We start from the raw sequence: 14,471 nt of genomic DNA, 5'->3' as shown, positions 1-14,471 counted from the left end.
TTCATTGTTTTGTTTAAGAGAGAACACGTGAGAAAATATGATTGTTCGATTCCAGATATTCCGATTGGGGGTTAATGAGAGACAAAATGGATTTGAGTCATTTTGCTATCGTCTTTAGCATCATACCAAAGAATATTCCCAATGGAGCAGAGAATGAGATTGTTTTGAAAAAACTTTCATACAACAGAAAGCTTTCGATTATTGAACTTAACGTCAACTTCTTCTTCTTCCCTTTCTTCTGCCTCATTTTATTCATCTTCTTCCTCTTCTTCTTTTTCTGTCTTTCTTTCTTTCTCTTCCTCTTCCTCTTTAAGTTTTTCTTTGCCTTTTTTGCCAACAAACCAGTCACATGTTTCTGCTTCAAACCGGTTCTCATTGTAGAAGAAGAGGAGGATAATGAGGAAGAGATGTAGAGGAAGAAACAAAAGAAAAAGAAAAAGAAAAAGAAAAAGAAAAAGAAAAAGAAAAAGAAAAAGAAAAAGAAGATACAGAGCATCTTGTCCAAATGAAGATCAAATATCCGTCATTTTCTGGACGCAGTCTTCTTCAGAAAGCCCGCTTGTGTCAATCTTCAGAGAAAAGAACAGTAAGTGATTTCCATCCGATTTGCTTCACAATCGAGTCAAAGAACTCCACCTCAGTGTCGGTTTCCCATTGCTAACAGAAATATATCAAAATAATTTAATTCAAATAAATATAAATTAACTTATTCACATTGATCCTGTTGAAATGCAAATGTCGAGTTCACATCAATTCAAAAGATGATATACTAAACCGTTTGTTGCTTCTCACCTGCCTTTGCGGCTCCCTCATTAAAAGCTCGCAATAGTTGCAGTCCTCTTGCGACTTCTGCCTCAAACCCAGAAAAACAGTGCAGTATTCCTTATCCTGCCTTTGTTCAGCTGGCAGAAGATCTCTCTCAGAATATCTCGAAATTTGCCACTTTGTCGCTCGTCAAGTGTTTTTCTGTGCTATCCAACTGTTGTTTAAGCCTGGACTGAAGCTAATCACCTTCTGCATGGGAAGTGTATGCGCTGTTCTGTTTGCATGGAAGGATGGAATAGGCCAATTTCATTGGCGAATCAATAAAGAAATGCAACAAGAATTGTTTGTAAAAGAAAAGAGAAAAAAGAAAAAGAGAAGAAAGAAAAAGAAATGAAAAAAAACAAAAAAAATATATTCCATTAAAAAAAATCTGATTAGGAATTTTTCGTGAAAGAATTAAAAACGTCAACAATATCTTTTCAGCATTATGACATTTAATTCCCAAATGAATGTTTCATTCTGAAGCAACATTGGAATCTCGGACTTTTCTTTTTAATCCTTTTTGAAAGCCAGTGAAAAATAGACCTAGAAAAAAAATATCTTTTTCAAAATCAAAAAAGAAAAAAGAAATAACAATTTTTGCTAATTTTTCGTGTTGAAAAAAAAACATTAAAAAACCGATGAAGAAATCCGTTCATGGAATTAAACATCAAACATATAAAAAAAAGTTGCAAATTAAATTAATTGAAATCACCAAGTCATTTTAAATGCATATATTCCTATAAAACTGGAAAAAAGTTTGTAAGAAACATAAACCATCTAACAATAAGTGAAAATTCAATTGAAGCATACGATAATGAGCAAAATGTTCTCGCACACCCTAATAATTTATTGAAAGAAAACAAAAAAAATTTTTTTTAAATGAATAAGTCATCTGACTCTCTGGAAAAAAACAATAAACTAGCAGGAAAAAAAAGGTAACTTCTAATGCAAATGAAAAATAAATGCTTAAAAACGAAATGCATGCTTTCTGTGTAAAATTTCACATGCAACTTCAAAAAACAAATAAATCTTAAATTTCATTTTGTAAATGATTCAAAAATACCAACTCTGATATTTTGTCTTTTCCTAAAAGTTTTGATCAATTATTAAAAATTAATTTAACTCTATATCTTTTGATTTGACTTTCTTTTTTGATTTTTTCTCCTTCTGCTTTTTCTTTTGGCAACAGCACTTATGATGGCAGCAGCAACAACAGCAAATGACAATCAGAACAATAACAACAACGCTTCCCGCGCTAATTGCTATAACAGGAATAAGAGGGAATGGTTCGTCATCAATTGGTTTTTCTGTTCCAGTACCATTTGTAATATTGTTTGTTTGAGACTTTGTCCAATTTGTTGCAACATATTCAGCAGAATCCCAAATTGAGCTCCCAGTCAGATTCGGTGCTTTCACATACTTCAATCTGATCATGATCTCAGGGAGATTTCCAGAAGATGTTTTCTTTTCCTTTTCCGCAAACGACTCTTCATCAACATTTTCAAAGGAATTCGAGCTGGATGCATTGCTGCTTTCGGGAAAAATGAATACAGCGTCAATTTTATCCATTCCGTCGAATAACACTTCATCAGCAATAACATAATCACTTTCTGAGTCACTTTCTCTCTTTCCCTCCACTTTCACAGCACATGACAGAAAATCATTTCCATATATTGAAACCTCAAATTTTCTCACAGTTGATGTATTTTTCACACCTAAATCATAAATAGTTGGCTTCAAATATGAAGAAGTGATCTGTGTGAGGTTTCCGCTAAATGTGCATCCTTTATTAAGCCAATGTTGAACTTCATCAACATACGATGCGCTTGTTGCTTGGAGTTCGATTGTTCCAGCCCCACTACAAACAACATTTCTTTCTCCTTTCATCAGATCGTAGATGACAGTATTGTCTGTGATTTTTGAGTCAATCAGAGTGACTTGGGCACCATCAACCTTGAGCCCTCCCCACGAGTTTGATTTGATCGTGCTGTTGTTGATTGTTGCAGTGCCTCCAGAGATAGCAATTGTGCCTGTGTCATATTTGCACATGAACTCATCGTCATCTCCAATATCACTTTCTGTGAAAACTTCATTTGTTCCTGTCTGAATTGTGCAAGATAAGATTGTCGTTGCTGTGTTCGTCAGAGACAACAAATAAGTGGTTCCACTTACTGGCATCAAATAATCCACGCTGATGCTTTCCAACTTCAGTGTTCCTCCAGTTGCCAGAATCAGCGGGTTTGCGTATTTTTTTGTTGAGTCGCCACTGATCCAGATCAACAGCAACGAAATTTCTCCTGTTCCGCTGAGAGCAGCCATCGAAGACTCTACATAAAGAATGTCCAGATAAAAAGTGTTCAACTTCAACTTGCCTGCTCCAACATTGAAATAGTATTTGTCGGAAGCCATCTGAGGAATTCCAAGATAGTTTCTTCTTGTGGTGTCAAACTTTCCTCTGATTTCCACTGTTTTTGACCCAACATCAATTCCATTCAAAGATTCAATTCCAATAACAGGAGAAGATCCCTGGAGTTCAATATAAATATCATTTTCAGCTGTTTTGCTTAAAAGATATCCAATCGACGAACATGAATTGGGGAACTTGTTGCAGTTTTCCTCATCAGCTCCGGTGGACGATACACGACTGGGTGGTCCATGCTCCACTATTGGAATCCATGCTGTGTAATCTGCATCATCTCCAAAATCGTTTTCCAAATAAACTCTGTTTTCCAAAGGAGTATCTGTTCGGCTAACGCAGTCCCAAAATAATGCCTTAATCATGTTCCATCCATCAAAAAGATATGCATCGTGTCCAATTTTGCTTGACGCAGAGCATTTATCGAAGAAGGAATTAAACACATCCGATGCAACATATCCATATAGATTTGTGCTGTAAATATAATGCAGCCCACCTCCTTTGTATGATGTGCACTGAATAAACAGTAATTCCATAACCTTTGTGCTTTTTGTTCTTCGTATTTGCATTCCTCCTCCAATATTCACAGCATTACATTCAGAAAAAGTGCACTCAAAAACCACATACTCACATTCATCGTTTCCATCATTTGTCTTCTCCAAATTACTCATTGCCGACAAAGAATACTGGGAGCAAATCCTTGACGTGCATTCTCCACTGTAAGAAATGGAAAACCCGCCTCCGTAGCTTGCTCTGCAACCGTCAAATGTGCATCCTGAAACAACATGGCAACCAGTCACCCCTTGTGTTATAAGTCCACCTCCGTTTCCTCCTTCTGTTTCACATTGATAAAACGTGCAAGAGAAAAGAAACAACGACTTTGCTGCTCCAATGGCCACAGCCCCACCACTTCCATATATATTGAACACTGTTTTGCATTGGTTGAAATAGCAGTTGGTCATTTTCAATGTGACAGCAGTGCTTGAGCAAAAAAGTGCCCCTCCATCGACTTGATATGCTTCAGATTTTTGCCAATCGCAGTCCTCAAGAATTAATTCAGTAGTTCCAGCTGCTGGCGCTTGTCTGGCATCGAAAGATTCTCCAATAATGGGTTCATTCGTTTTCCGATTTAACAATCCTCGTTGGCATTCAAAAAATGTGTTATTTCGGGCTATATACGAAATTGTATTCTCAAAATGAGGAACAACACTTCCGTCAACCGGATCATCAACTTTATCGAAATAGCATCCGCTAATCGATATTTCCTCGCAAAATCTGCTCTGGAATTTATTCGTGTGATCTTCTTTGTTGATCACAGAAAAATTATGAAATATGCACTGAGAAATTTCCATCAATGAGGCTTGTCCGGAAAAGGAAAAAGAGGAAGATAAAATTATGGGAGATCTGATCGAACTTTCTGAAATCGAAAAAATTCCACAACCATCTGAGCGGAACATGTTGCATTGAATGCTCGAATATTTTTGTGCATGTGAAACACTAATATTGCTCAGATGGACAACTCCTTGGGAGAAAAATAGCGAATCCGCCTTTGCCGAATTCACCAAAATCGGAACGTTCTTCAAAACACTTGTGCTTTCTTTGTCCACATGCAGAATGGAGCCCGTGCTTGCAACTTCCATTGACATGCATCGCAGCTCGATTGTGCTGTTTTTTAAGCTGAACCAGCAACTCTTCAAATTATCCTCTGAAAAGTGGACAATCGCACTCTGCCCAAATCCGTTCTTTTCAAGGCAGGAATCCAAGCAAACACAAACAAATACCGCATTAAATGCCCATTTGATCAAAAAAACTGAAAACATCGATTTTCTTGCTCTTTAATTTTTTCAAAAGCCATTATTCGTGTTTTTCGATGTTAAATTTATGTAATTGATCAAAAAGCATCATTTTGTTTAAATATTTTTTAATTTTTCTCAAAACATATTACAACACATATATTTTGTTAAACACTTAGATATTATTTTTCTTTGACTTGAAGCTGTTTTATTATTATTCGAAATTGAACTGTTTTTGCTATTTTTTTAGACTTCGAAATCAAATTGGCAACCAACTGAAGAATTGCAATATTTCTTCATTTGAACAAATGCTTTCTCTGTTATCTGTTTCTGTGATATTTGGCATTATAATTTCACAGCTCCAAAACAAAGATTATTTTTTTCAAAAAAATAATCTCACAAAAAAAACCTATCCAACAACGTTTGCATCAAAAAAAAAAGTAAAACAATATTGCTTTAAAATTAATTTTCAAACTTTTTTATAAGGCTTCGTTTGTTAATGCAAGTTTTCCTTGTTTTTGACAGATAAGAATGATTCATCATTTTCTTGAAAGAAAAGAGAAATATTAATCAAATGTAAAATTGTCTGGCAACAATTGAATAAATATCACAATTTGTTTTTATTTTTTATTTTTTTATTGTTTTTTTATTTTTATTTTTATTTTTATTTTATTTTATTTTTTAAAAAAATAAAAAAGAGTTTCAAAATTGCAATCCCACATCCTTTAATGCTGCCACAAATGCTTCCCTGTTCAATTCAACCTTCAATAAACAAAACACAAACTTGAATGAAATTATTAAACTTCTTCGCTCAACAACAATCCATGAGGAGTGTATCTCTCTCGAAGATTGTTTTGAGTCCTTTTATCACTGTCATTAGTCTATTCATATTTCTTCAAAGTTCATCGTCAGGAATCTTGTGCTTAATGTTGAAGGTTTGAGAAAATTTGATGGGGAAGTTATTTCAATGTTTGAATGAATAAATATGTTGTTTTCCCTTCAGATTAAATGCAATCCATTTCTTCTTCATTTGCACTTCCAAATAATCTGTAACAAATCATGTTTTCTGGCTGTTCATCAATTTTGTGATTTTCCAATTTTTCAATTATTATGCAAAGAAGAAGAAAAAGAAAAAGATCGTTTTCCATGGATGTTCCTTTCGATCATCCTTTGTGCTCCCCTTCAATTTGTATCCAATAACAATTCATTTTTTTATTAGTATTATTCGAAAATTTACAAAAATTTCCTATATCTCAATGAAGTACATGTTACGACAAATATTCCATGCATAGTTCATTGATTCTCTCCACACAAAAAAATTGTCTCATGCCAAAAAATCAATTCTTGTGTCATTTCAATGATAATGGTATAGATCGTGCTATTTTCACATTAAGAACTTTTATTTCTCACATGGAAGCTTTTTTAGATGGAGCGCGCTGGTGAGATGTCGCTTCATAAATGGCAGTGTTCAAAATCGCTTTGAATTATAAATAAAAATTTGATATATTTTGTAGATTCATGAATCTCTAAAATACTGATGATGTGTCTTTTGACGCGAAAGAGGAGAAATATAGCATGGTATATGCTTCTATTTTTATTTTATTGTTTTTGTGCATTGATAATTTTTGTGTTCCTGGCCGACTCAGAAGTGAAAACGAATGAAAATGAATAAAAAGAGCAATGTCTGCTTGCTTTTTGCGAATGCCGAGTGTTGATGCTGCATATCTGCGACAATAAAGTGTAGAAAAGGCATTTGGTGGTATTGGACACGGGAATGTTTTTGACAAAATTCACAATTTAAGAATCAAAAAAGATGGATTAGATGAAAATAGAGAATTTCATATTTCACAAGAAAGTTGGAGAATCCAACATTGGGGAGCAGAAATGATTTTGAAAGAACTATTAGTGAAATTGCTGACAAAAGCGCTTGAAAAAGGATGCTGAAGTCTCGAAATAAATATTTGGAAAACGACTTTTGATGGTAATTGAAATGAAACTTGTCACAAATGGGAAAAAGATGGAAGACAATGAGCATAGAAGAAACAATGAAGCAGGTGATCTTCTAGAATTGCATCCTTATTAACTTCCTTTCTGAAATTGGAAGGCAAGTCATAATTTTTCGAGTTATCTGAAAAATGACAGAAAGTTGCTGTGAGCCTTGATTCTGAGATACAAAATGGGTTGATAAAGGCAATCGTCCGCTCCTTGATAGTTGCCTTGCGTTTTCATTTGCTATTCATTGACTTTTCTGATTGTGAGCAAAAGGTATATTCCATCAAATATCGCTCTTCCTACTCTTCTTCTTCGTCGTCGTTGTCATCAAAATCTTCTTCTACTCTACTGCTATTACTACTACTACTAGTACTTCTTCTTCTTCTTCTTCTTCTTCTTCTTCTTCATTTAAAGCTTATTGATCGTCTGAAGCTTTATAGAAACTATTGACAAAATTTTCCTTCGTCATTCACTTGAATCGTCAGACACTGCATTAATTTCTTTGTTTGTACAGATGATTAAAAGAATTCTTTTTTTTGCAAAAATAAAAATAAATAAATAAATAAAAGGAATTTTTGGAAAAGGCAAAAATGCAAAGAAGTTGATAGAAGCAAGGAAAATGGTGAAGCATTTACTATATTCAAAGAAGGATCTGCAAGGAATCAATTTAGTTTTGATATCTTAGACACTAAAAAATAATCAAAAGGGAAGAAAAATTAAGGATTGAGATTGGAAGGGAGAGTGAGAAGGAGGAAGGACATGACTGGAAAAAGCATTTTGGAGCTATTTTTTGGTTAGAGTTGTACAATTGAACAGAATTCACTGTAAGGCAAAATTTGTATTTCCAACAAGGAAAAAGATGTTGCGTGCTTGTTTGAATTGGTTTTTGATGTTTATTGTGCTTCGTGAATAAAAATAAAGACTGAGAAAGGAAAATTATTATTTTTTTTTTAGATTTATATTATTTGTATGCTTGCTTGTTTTTGTAAAATGATTTACGTCTTTTCCGTTCTTCATATCAAAAAGGAGCATGAAATGAAAAGGGAAAAATAAAATAAAATAAATAGAACACTTCTTTTCTTTGAAAACGACAAAATAAGAACGTGATTCAATTCACTATTATTTACTCACAAAATTTCTTTTCTTTTCTTTTCTTTTCTTTTCTTTTCTTTTCTTTTGAGAACAGTTTTATTTTATTTTATTTTTTTTTATTTTATTTTATTTTTAATTTTTTCAATCATTTTTATCAAGTCTTTCTCAAATCGTTTAAAGTCTTAATCTTTTTTTTTTCTTTTTCTGAATGAAGTGTTTAGTTTAGCAAAATTGGTGAAGTGAAGCTACAGCATTTTTTCCAGGAATTCGATAAAGAACGAATGATACTGGTTCTTCTCATCTGACGAAAAGGAATCCACATTTGCATTCAACGGCAGCTGTGCTTGTGTTTGTGCTGGGGCTGGTGCCAGTAATGAATCAGTTGCCATCGCTTCCGTCTGCTCTTTTCTTTCAATCGGCACCGCAAGCGCTGAAGGGCTGGTAAGGCTGCTTGAAAAGACAGGCAAGCAAGAATCCAGGCACTCACCTGCGCCCTGCTCGTTTGACACGCTTCCAACATATGTGCCATCTTCTCCTCTTCCTTCTCTTTCTCTTTCTCCTCCTTTCTCTTCGCCCATCACATCGTCGATAAACGACACAGACGCGCTCGTTGTGGGCGCATAGTACGGCAGCTGCTCTGGAACGCTGCTTGTTTCTCTCTGAAACGGCAGCACAACCACCCTCCGCGCCGAGCCTGTCTGAGGAGCTTGTGATGCTGCCTTCCCCGCAGACGAAAGAGACGACGAAGAGAGAAGCGAAAGAGAAGACACGGGAACGCCGAAGATGAACCCGTCCACGGTCGAAGGAGGAGGGATGAGGGAGTCGACAGCAGATAGCTCGTTTGCTGGCTGAGAAGAAGTGAATGAAGCTTCCTGTGAAGAAGAAGAGGAAGAAGATGAGGAAGAGGAAGAAGAAGAAGAAGCTGCATTGTGCAGAGAAGGAAGTGAAGACAGCGACGAAAGCGAAGACTGGCTCGACGAAGAGGCAGTGGGTGTGTAGAGCGAAGACGACGACAGCAGCTGAAGAGCTACTGTGTTTGTGAAGGGGACGACGAAGCAAGGAGACCCCAGCCCTGCTCCAGTTGAAGCAGAAGCAGAAATAGAAATAGAAGCAGCTGCTGTTGCTGCGGCCATTCCAGAAGGAGCATCTGTTTTGTGCAGCGTCAGGCGTCTTAAGCAGGACGATGTTATCACTTGCTCCTCTCCTTCTCTCTCTTCGTCCTCATCTTCGCTTCCGCTTTCGCTTCCACTTTCTTCTCCGTTTTCGTCAAGCAAATCGTCTCCGGCAGCGAGTGAGCTTGAAGAAGCAGAAGATGTCCTTTTGGAGCTGCCTTTTGTCTTCTCGTTTTTCCTTTTCGACAGCAATGAGCCAGTTTTTCTGTTTCTCCGTGCTTTTTTCTCCGCAGCCAGGCCGATCTCCCAGACAGCGATGGTTCCGTCGTTGGTTGAAGTGATCAGAGTCATGCCGTCTGTGGAGAGAGAAAGCGAGGCGACGGGAGAAGAAAGGCGGAGCACACACACACACTCGTTTGTCATGTGGGCTGAAGGGGAGAAGGCGGGGGAGAACGAGAGAAGGTCGGAATCTGGTTGGGCTGAAATGAATATAAAGAGATGAGAAGAGAATGGAAAAGCGTTTTATTTTTTATTTTATTTTATTTTATTTTTTTGAGTAAAAATGATTAGAAAGAATTAATATTTATTAAGAAAAGAAAATAAAATAAAATAATTTTTATTTAAATTCAAAAAAAGAATAAAAACTTTCTAAAATACAATCAAAAGCACACCATTCTTTGCACCAGCAGGCATCACTTCGTCCATCCCTTTTGTGCTCCAGCTGCTCTCATCGAGAACGAGGGCATACACTCCTCCATCAGCACACCCAACATACGCCCGCTTCCTTAAGACTCCGTCCACAACAAAGCAGACAGGCTCTGCCGGCAGCACGTATGTGTACAAGACATCCAAAGTGCGCGTCCGAAGCACACGCAATGTTCGGTCTTTTGACAGAGAAAAAACAAATTGATGGGCTGAAGACGGAGAAAGCGTCGATAATGCGAGTGTTGATGGAGGCGCGGCATCACTTATGGTGGATGACTCTTCGAAAAACTCAGCACCGGCTGCTCTTGTTGATCGAGTGAAAGATGATGAGGATAGAGAAAAGCAAGAAGACGCAGAACATGAAGAAGATGATGCTGACGATGGACAGTGGTGATACGAAAGCTGAACTAGCCCTAGTCGATGTACTGGTGAAGAAATTCTAGAATTTTCATTTTGAGTAAGTCCGAAAAAACTTAAATAAAAACCAAATTGTCAAAAACTCTTTCAAAAAAATATATCATACATTTCTGGCTTTAATGCAACAACGTATCCATCTATTCCTCCAACAACCAATGATGAGCAATCGTTGGCAATAGTTATAGCAGATATAGAGCGATGATGCGTCTGTGTCTTTGAAATCAATCTCCCTGAAGGAATTTCCCAAAAATACACAAAACCGGAAGTAGTTCCTGCAGCAAGATATAGCCCATTTGATGTTCCAGCCATGCACGTTATTATATCCGAAACAAATACTTTGAATATAGGTTGTATCTGAAAATATATTTGTTTTTTAATAAATTCATTTTAATTTAATAACATGAAAAGTTGATTGCCAAAAAATCAGTTTTTGTTTTAACAATAAAAAGTACCTGGTTGTACGTCCATATGTGAATGATTTGTTTTTTTCCAGGATTTGAGGCATTAATATTTTGAGCAGCAATAATAAACGAATCAGTAATTAATAGACACTGATTTTTACTTTGATTATTTTTAAAGGTTGTAACTATAACTCCATTAGATGAATCCCACAAATGAATTGAAGGCTCTTGGGTCGAATAAGAAAGGCAAAGCATAAAAATAACACTGAAATATGGTTACATAAAAAATGTACTTGGTCAATTATATTGTATACACAACTTTTTCCTATTCTTTCTGAATATTACAAAAAAAATATAAAAGTTATGATTGTTTCTGTCATTTTCTGAGATATGATCCACATTAACAAAAGAATGATAACATATGGAGTTATTCTCATTTCAGTTAAATGTTTTTTAAAATGCCATATCGATGTAACATTCATGAATTGTTAAGAAAGTTTAACAAATATTCAATAAACGTTCATTCAGTTCTGTTTTTTGAAGAATAAGACAATTGAAATTTCAAACGGAATCTATGCGCAAAATGTTTAATTTTTTAATTCAAATATTTTTTCAATTTCTCAAAATATCAAAGATTTCCTAAATTTTGGATAAGCAATTTGTTTTTTGGAAATGAAAAATACATAGTTAAGGTTTAGATCTAATTACTTAGATTTATCGAAATGGCAATTGTAGGTATGATACCAATTTATTGATAATATGCATGAATCATCTTTTCAAAATTTTTAGATCCCAAGACAAAGGTTCAGCAGATTATTAGTGAATCTTGTGAAATTGCCAAGCAATTTGTAACTCAGTTTTTTTATCCATCGATGGACCGAGATCGTCTGGTTTGTTTTTGCTTCTATTTTAATATATAAGATATTGTACTTGTTTTATTGAATTATATTTTTATTCTTGTTTTTGAATTCAATTTTAATTGGGCAACATTTCAGCAATTAAATACAACATTTAGAGAAATAAGTCAAGTTGTATGGAATGGAAATCCTTATCCAAATCCTGAAGTTCAAAGAATACAAGACTTTTTTATTGCGCTTCCTCCATCAAAACATGTTATTCATTCGATTGATTCTCAACCTATATTCAGTTTGAATAATTTCTTTTAATAATTTTTTGAAACTGATTGTTCCTTTTTTTGTTTATTTGTTAAATGTAGTTCATGGATTTGATTTTCAGTCAATGTTGGTTTCTGTCTCTGGGACTGTTCAGTTTAGTGATGATCCAGTTAAGGCCTTCCACACCACATTTATATTAAGCAAAGATCCTGATAGAAACTATTATGTTCTATCGGAGGTATTTCGTACAATGGATCCATAGACAAGATTTACCATTTCACATTTTCAAGAATTCGATTATCAAAAGTTCAATACATTTTTCATTCAATTTTTCTTATCATTTCATAATCTTGTGATCTTTCATTTCAGTCTAATAGCTTTTCAGAAAGCTTGATGCACCATTTCAGAAATGATTTTTTTTTTCTTTTCATTCATAAATCTGTTATTCAAAACCTTAATTTTAAACACAATGTATCATCGAGCATTTTCTATTGAAGATTCTCGTCTTATGCCTCCAGAGGATTCTTATTCAAAAGTCTTATGTAAGCATCCGAAATTTGTAGATCATTCTTGCGATGAATTATCTCTTCAAAGCTCGTTCCGTTCGGCATCAACGAAAAGTGATTTAAAATTTGATGATTCTACAAAATTGAAGAAATCATTTTGCAATTCAACAAGATGCAATACATTTAAAGGAACTTCGCATTTGTATTGTTCACCAAAAGCAGTGGAACTTACTCTGACTCCTGCGTATTTACGAAATAAAACTTCGCCATTGTCTTTCAAAGAATCCATGGGCGCACAGAAGCAAAGGAATGCAGATTTCCCTATATCTCGAAAAAGCCGTTATGAAAGTTCTCTATTTTTGAAAGGAATGAAAGATGTTTCTTCTCAAAAAGAAATTAAAAATTCAAAAGTTATGATGGATCCATTTTCCTTGTCAATGAAAGAGAGTGAAGAAGTTCCAGAATTTTCAAGCTATATGTTGCTATCATCGAGTCTTCCTTCATCATCTATTTCACAAATAAATCCACGAATCAAATTTAGCGATCCTCGACAGTATTCAACACCTGGACCTGGAGATTATAATCCTGTTTTTTCTGCATCTTCTTATTCAAGAAAATGAGGTATTTTATTTGTTTGTTAATGTTTTTGAGGTTTTTTTCATTAAAATTTTAACCTTAATTGATAGGACAATATATTCATAAATGAGATTTATTAACAAATGTTGAAAAGGAGCCGTAAAAGTACATTTGCATTTTCAAAAATAATTGTATGTATGTTTTATTCAATTGTTACAATTTTGAAGTTTATCAATGGTTTACATTTGATTATTTTTTAAAAATGTTATCTATTGTTATCAATTACTCAAATTTTTTTAAGCGTGGCCTTGTAGCGAAATGGATATCGCGTCAGCCTCCGGAGCTGAAGGTTGTGGGTTCGAGTCCCATCAAGGTCGTGTTTTTAGTTTTTTTGCAAATAATTATTGATGATTAATCACATTTTATTTTTAATAAGATGATGTTGAACGTTTTCGAAATTTGGAAACTTTAGATAAAAGAAGATTTTGTTAATGAATATTTTGATCATACCCATTTAATTTTTTTGATTATTTAAATTGATTAATTTTTTATATATGAAAAATGATTTGTTTCAAAGAATCGTATTCTTGAATATTTTTGCAAGCTTGCTAACAATGTTTCAAATAACTTTAAAATTTTTAAAGTTTTACGGATTATTTTAAAATAAACTCGGAAGCTCACCATGAATAATTCAAATTTCGAAAACTTTTGATTCAAAATAAATCATTTCGAGAATTTTCAGGATTCAAATTGTTCGAATTGAACAGGTCAGCAGGTGAATGTTGGAAAGTGCTTTTTATGAATATTTTTTGAAAAATCAGTGAAAATAAAGAAAAATTGAAACTCTATTTATTATTTTTCAAAAGATGAAAAACTGTCCATTCATTTGGAAAAAATTCATAATCATTGGAATCATAGAATTTTCAAAACAATTTTTATAAAAAAGTTAATTGTATCACAATTCAGTTTAAAAAAATATTATTGACAAAACATTCAATTTGTTGATTAATGAAAGATTCATTTATCTATTACTTATTTATCCAATTCGATTTATTCAAAAATGAACAACGTTCGTATTCACTATCAAGAATCTCCATTAAAAACAACTTTAAAATCCAACAGAACGAATTGCTGAAATAAAACGTTTGTTCATAAATAATTTTCGATTACTATCAAAAAAATATATCCAAAACAAATTTAATCATATTATTTGTCTCTTGACAAATAATTTGAACAAAGATTTTTTTTATGTTTTCACAAACAAAAACAAAATATTTCTATTTTGAGAACTTTCTAACACTCAGCAAATGACTAAATAAACTGAAAGAAAACTTATTTCAATTATACTCAAAAATATTGATTTTGGAGAATATCTGGGTGAAATTTTTTGAAAATGCAACATTTTTCGAGGTGTTTAATTTATATTTTTCTTTTTAAAATGTCAAAAATTTTTTGAAAAGTTCCATTTGTTTAATTTTCAGATAAAATTTAAATATCATATTTTAATCAAATTTCTGTTCGCACTCACGAAACTTCACT

General features: G+C 33.9%; 4 protein-coding genes across 4 annotated transcripts; 2 read left to right on the top strand and 2 right to left on the bottom strand.

Moving 5' to 3' along the window:
- Positions 1–1,920: 1,920 nt before the first annotated feature.
- Positions 1,921–4,575, bottom strand: MONOS_8467 (uncharacterized protein; the record flags this gene model as incomplete). Its single annotated transcript, XM_067878880.1, has 1 exon — positions 1,921–4,575. One exon carries the CDS (start codon positions 4,573–4,575, stop codon positions 1,921–1,923), a length of 2,655 nt encoding a protein of 884 aa, XP_067736148.1.
- A 3,712-nt stretch (positions 4,576–8,287) lies between these two features.
- Positions 8,288–11,008, bottom strand: MONOS_8468 (putative pre-rRNA-processing protein IPI3). Its single transcript, XM_067878881.1, has 4 exons — positions 10,787–11,008; positions 10,441–10,688; positions 9,884–10,389; positions 8,288–9,691 (listed from the first exon to the last, which is right to left on the bottom strand). Exons 1-4 carry the CDS (start codon positions 10,988–10,990, stop codon positions 8,346–8,348), a joined length of 2,304 nt encoding a protein of 767 aa, XP_067736147.1. The 5' UTR covers positions 10,991–11,008; the 3' UTR covers positions 8,288–8,345.
- Positions 11,009–11,455: 447 nt separating this feature from the next.
- On the top strand, positions 11,456–12,260 carry MONOS_8469 (putative NTF2-related export protein 1/2). The gene is made up of 4 exons (XM_067878882.1): positions 11,456–11,470; positions 11,525–11,625; positions 11,731–11,881; positions 11,952–12,260. The coding sequence occupies exons 1-4, from the start codon at positions 11,458–11,460 to the stop codon at positions 12,110–12,112; spliced, it is 426 nt and encodes a 141-aa protein (XP_067736146.1). The 5' UTR covers positions 11,456–11,457; the 3' UTR covers positions 12,113–12,260.
- Positions 12,261–12,263: 3 nt separating this feature from the next.
- Positions 12,264–12,976, top strand: MONOS_8470 (uncharacterized protein; the record flags this gene model as incomplete). Its single annotated transcript, XM_067878884.1, has 1 exon — positions 12,264–12,976. Exon 1 carries the CDS (start codon positions 12,320–12,322, stop codon positions 12,974–12,976), a length of 657 nt encoding a protein of 218 aa, XP_067736145.1. The 5' UTR covers positions 12,264–12,319.
- Positions 12,977–14,471: the final 1,495 nt, after the last annotated feature.

The sequence above is a fragment of the Monocercomonoides exilis genome (assembly GCF_001643675.1).
Source record: "Monocercomonoides exilis strain PA203 chromosome Unknown scaffold1-2713096, whole genome shotgun sequence".
NCBI classification, from domain to species: domain Eukaryota; phylum Preaxostyla; order Oxymonadida; family Polymastigidae; genus Monocercomonoides; species Monocercomonoides exilis.
This window is presented reverse-complemented; position numbering and strand designations above follow the sequence as displayed.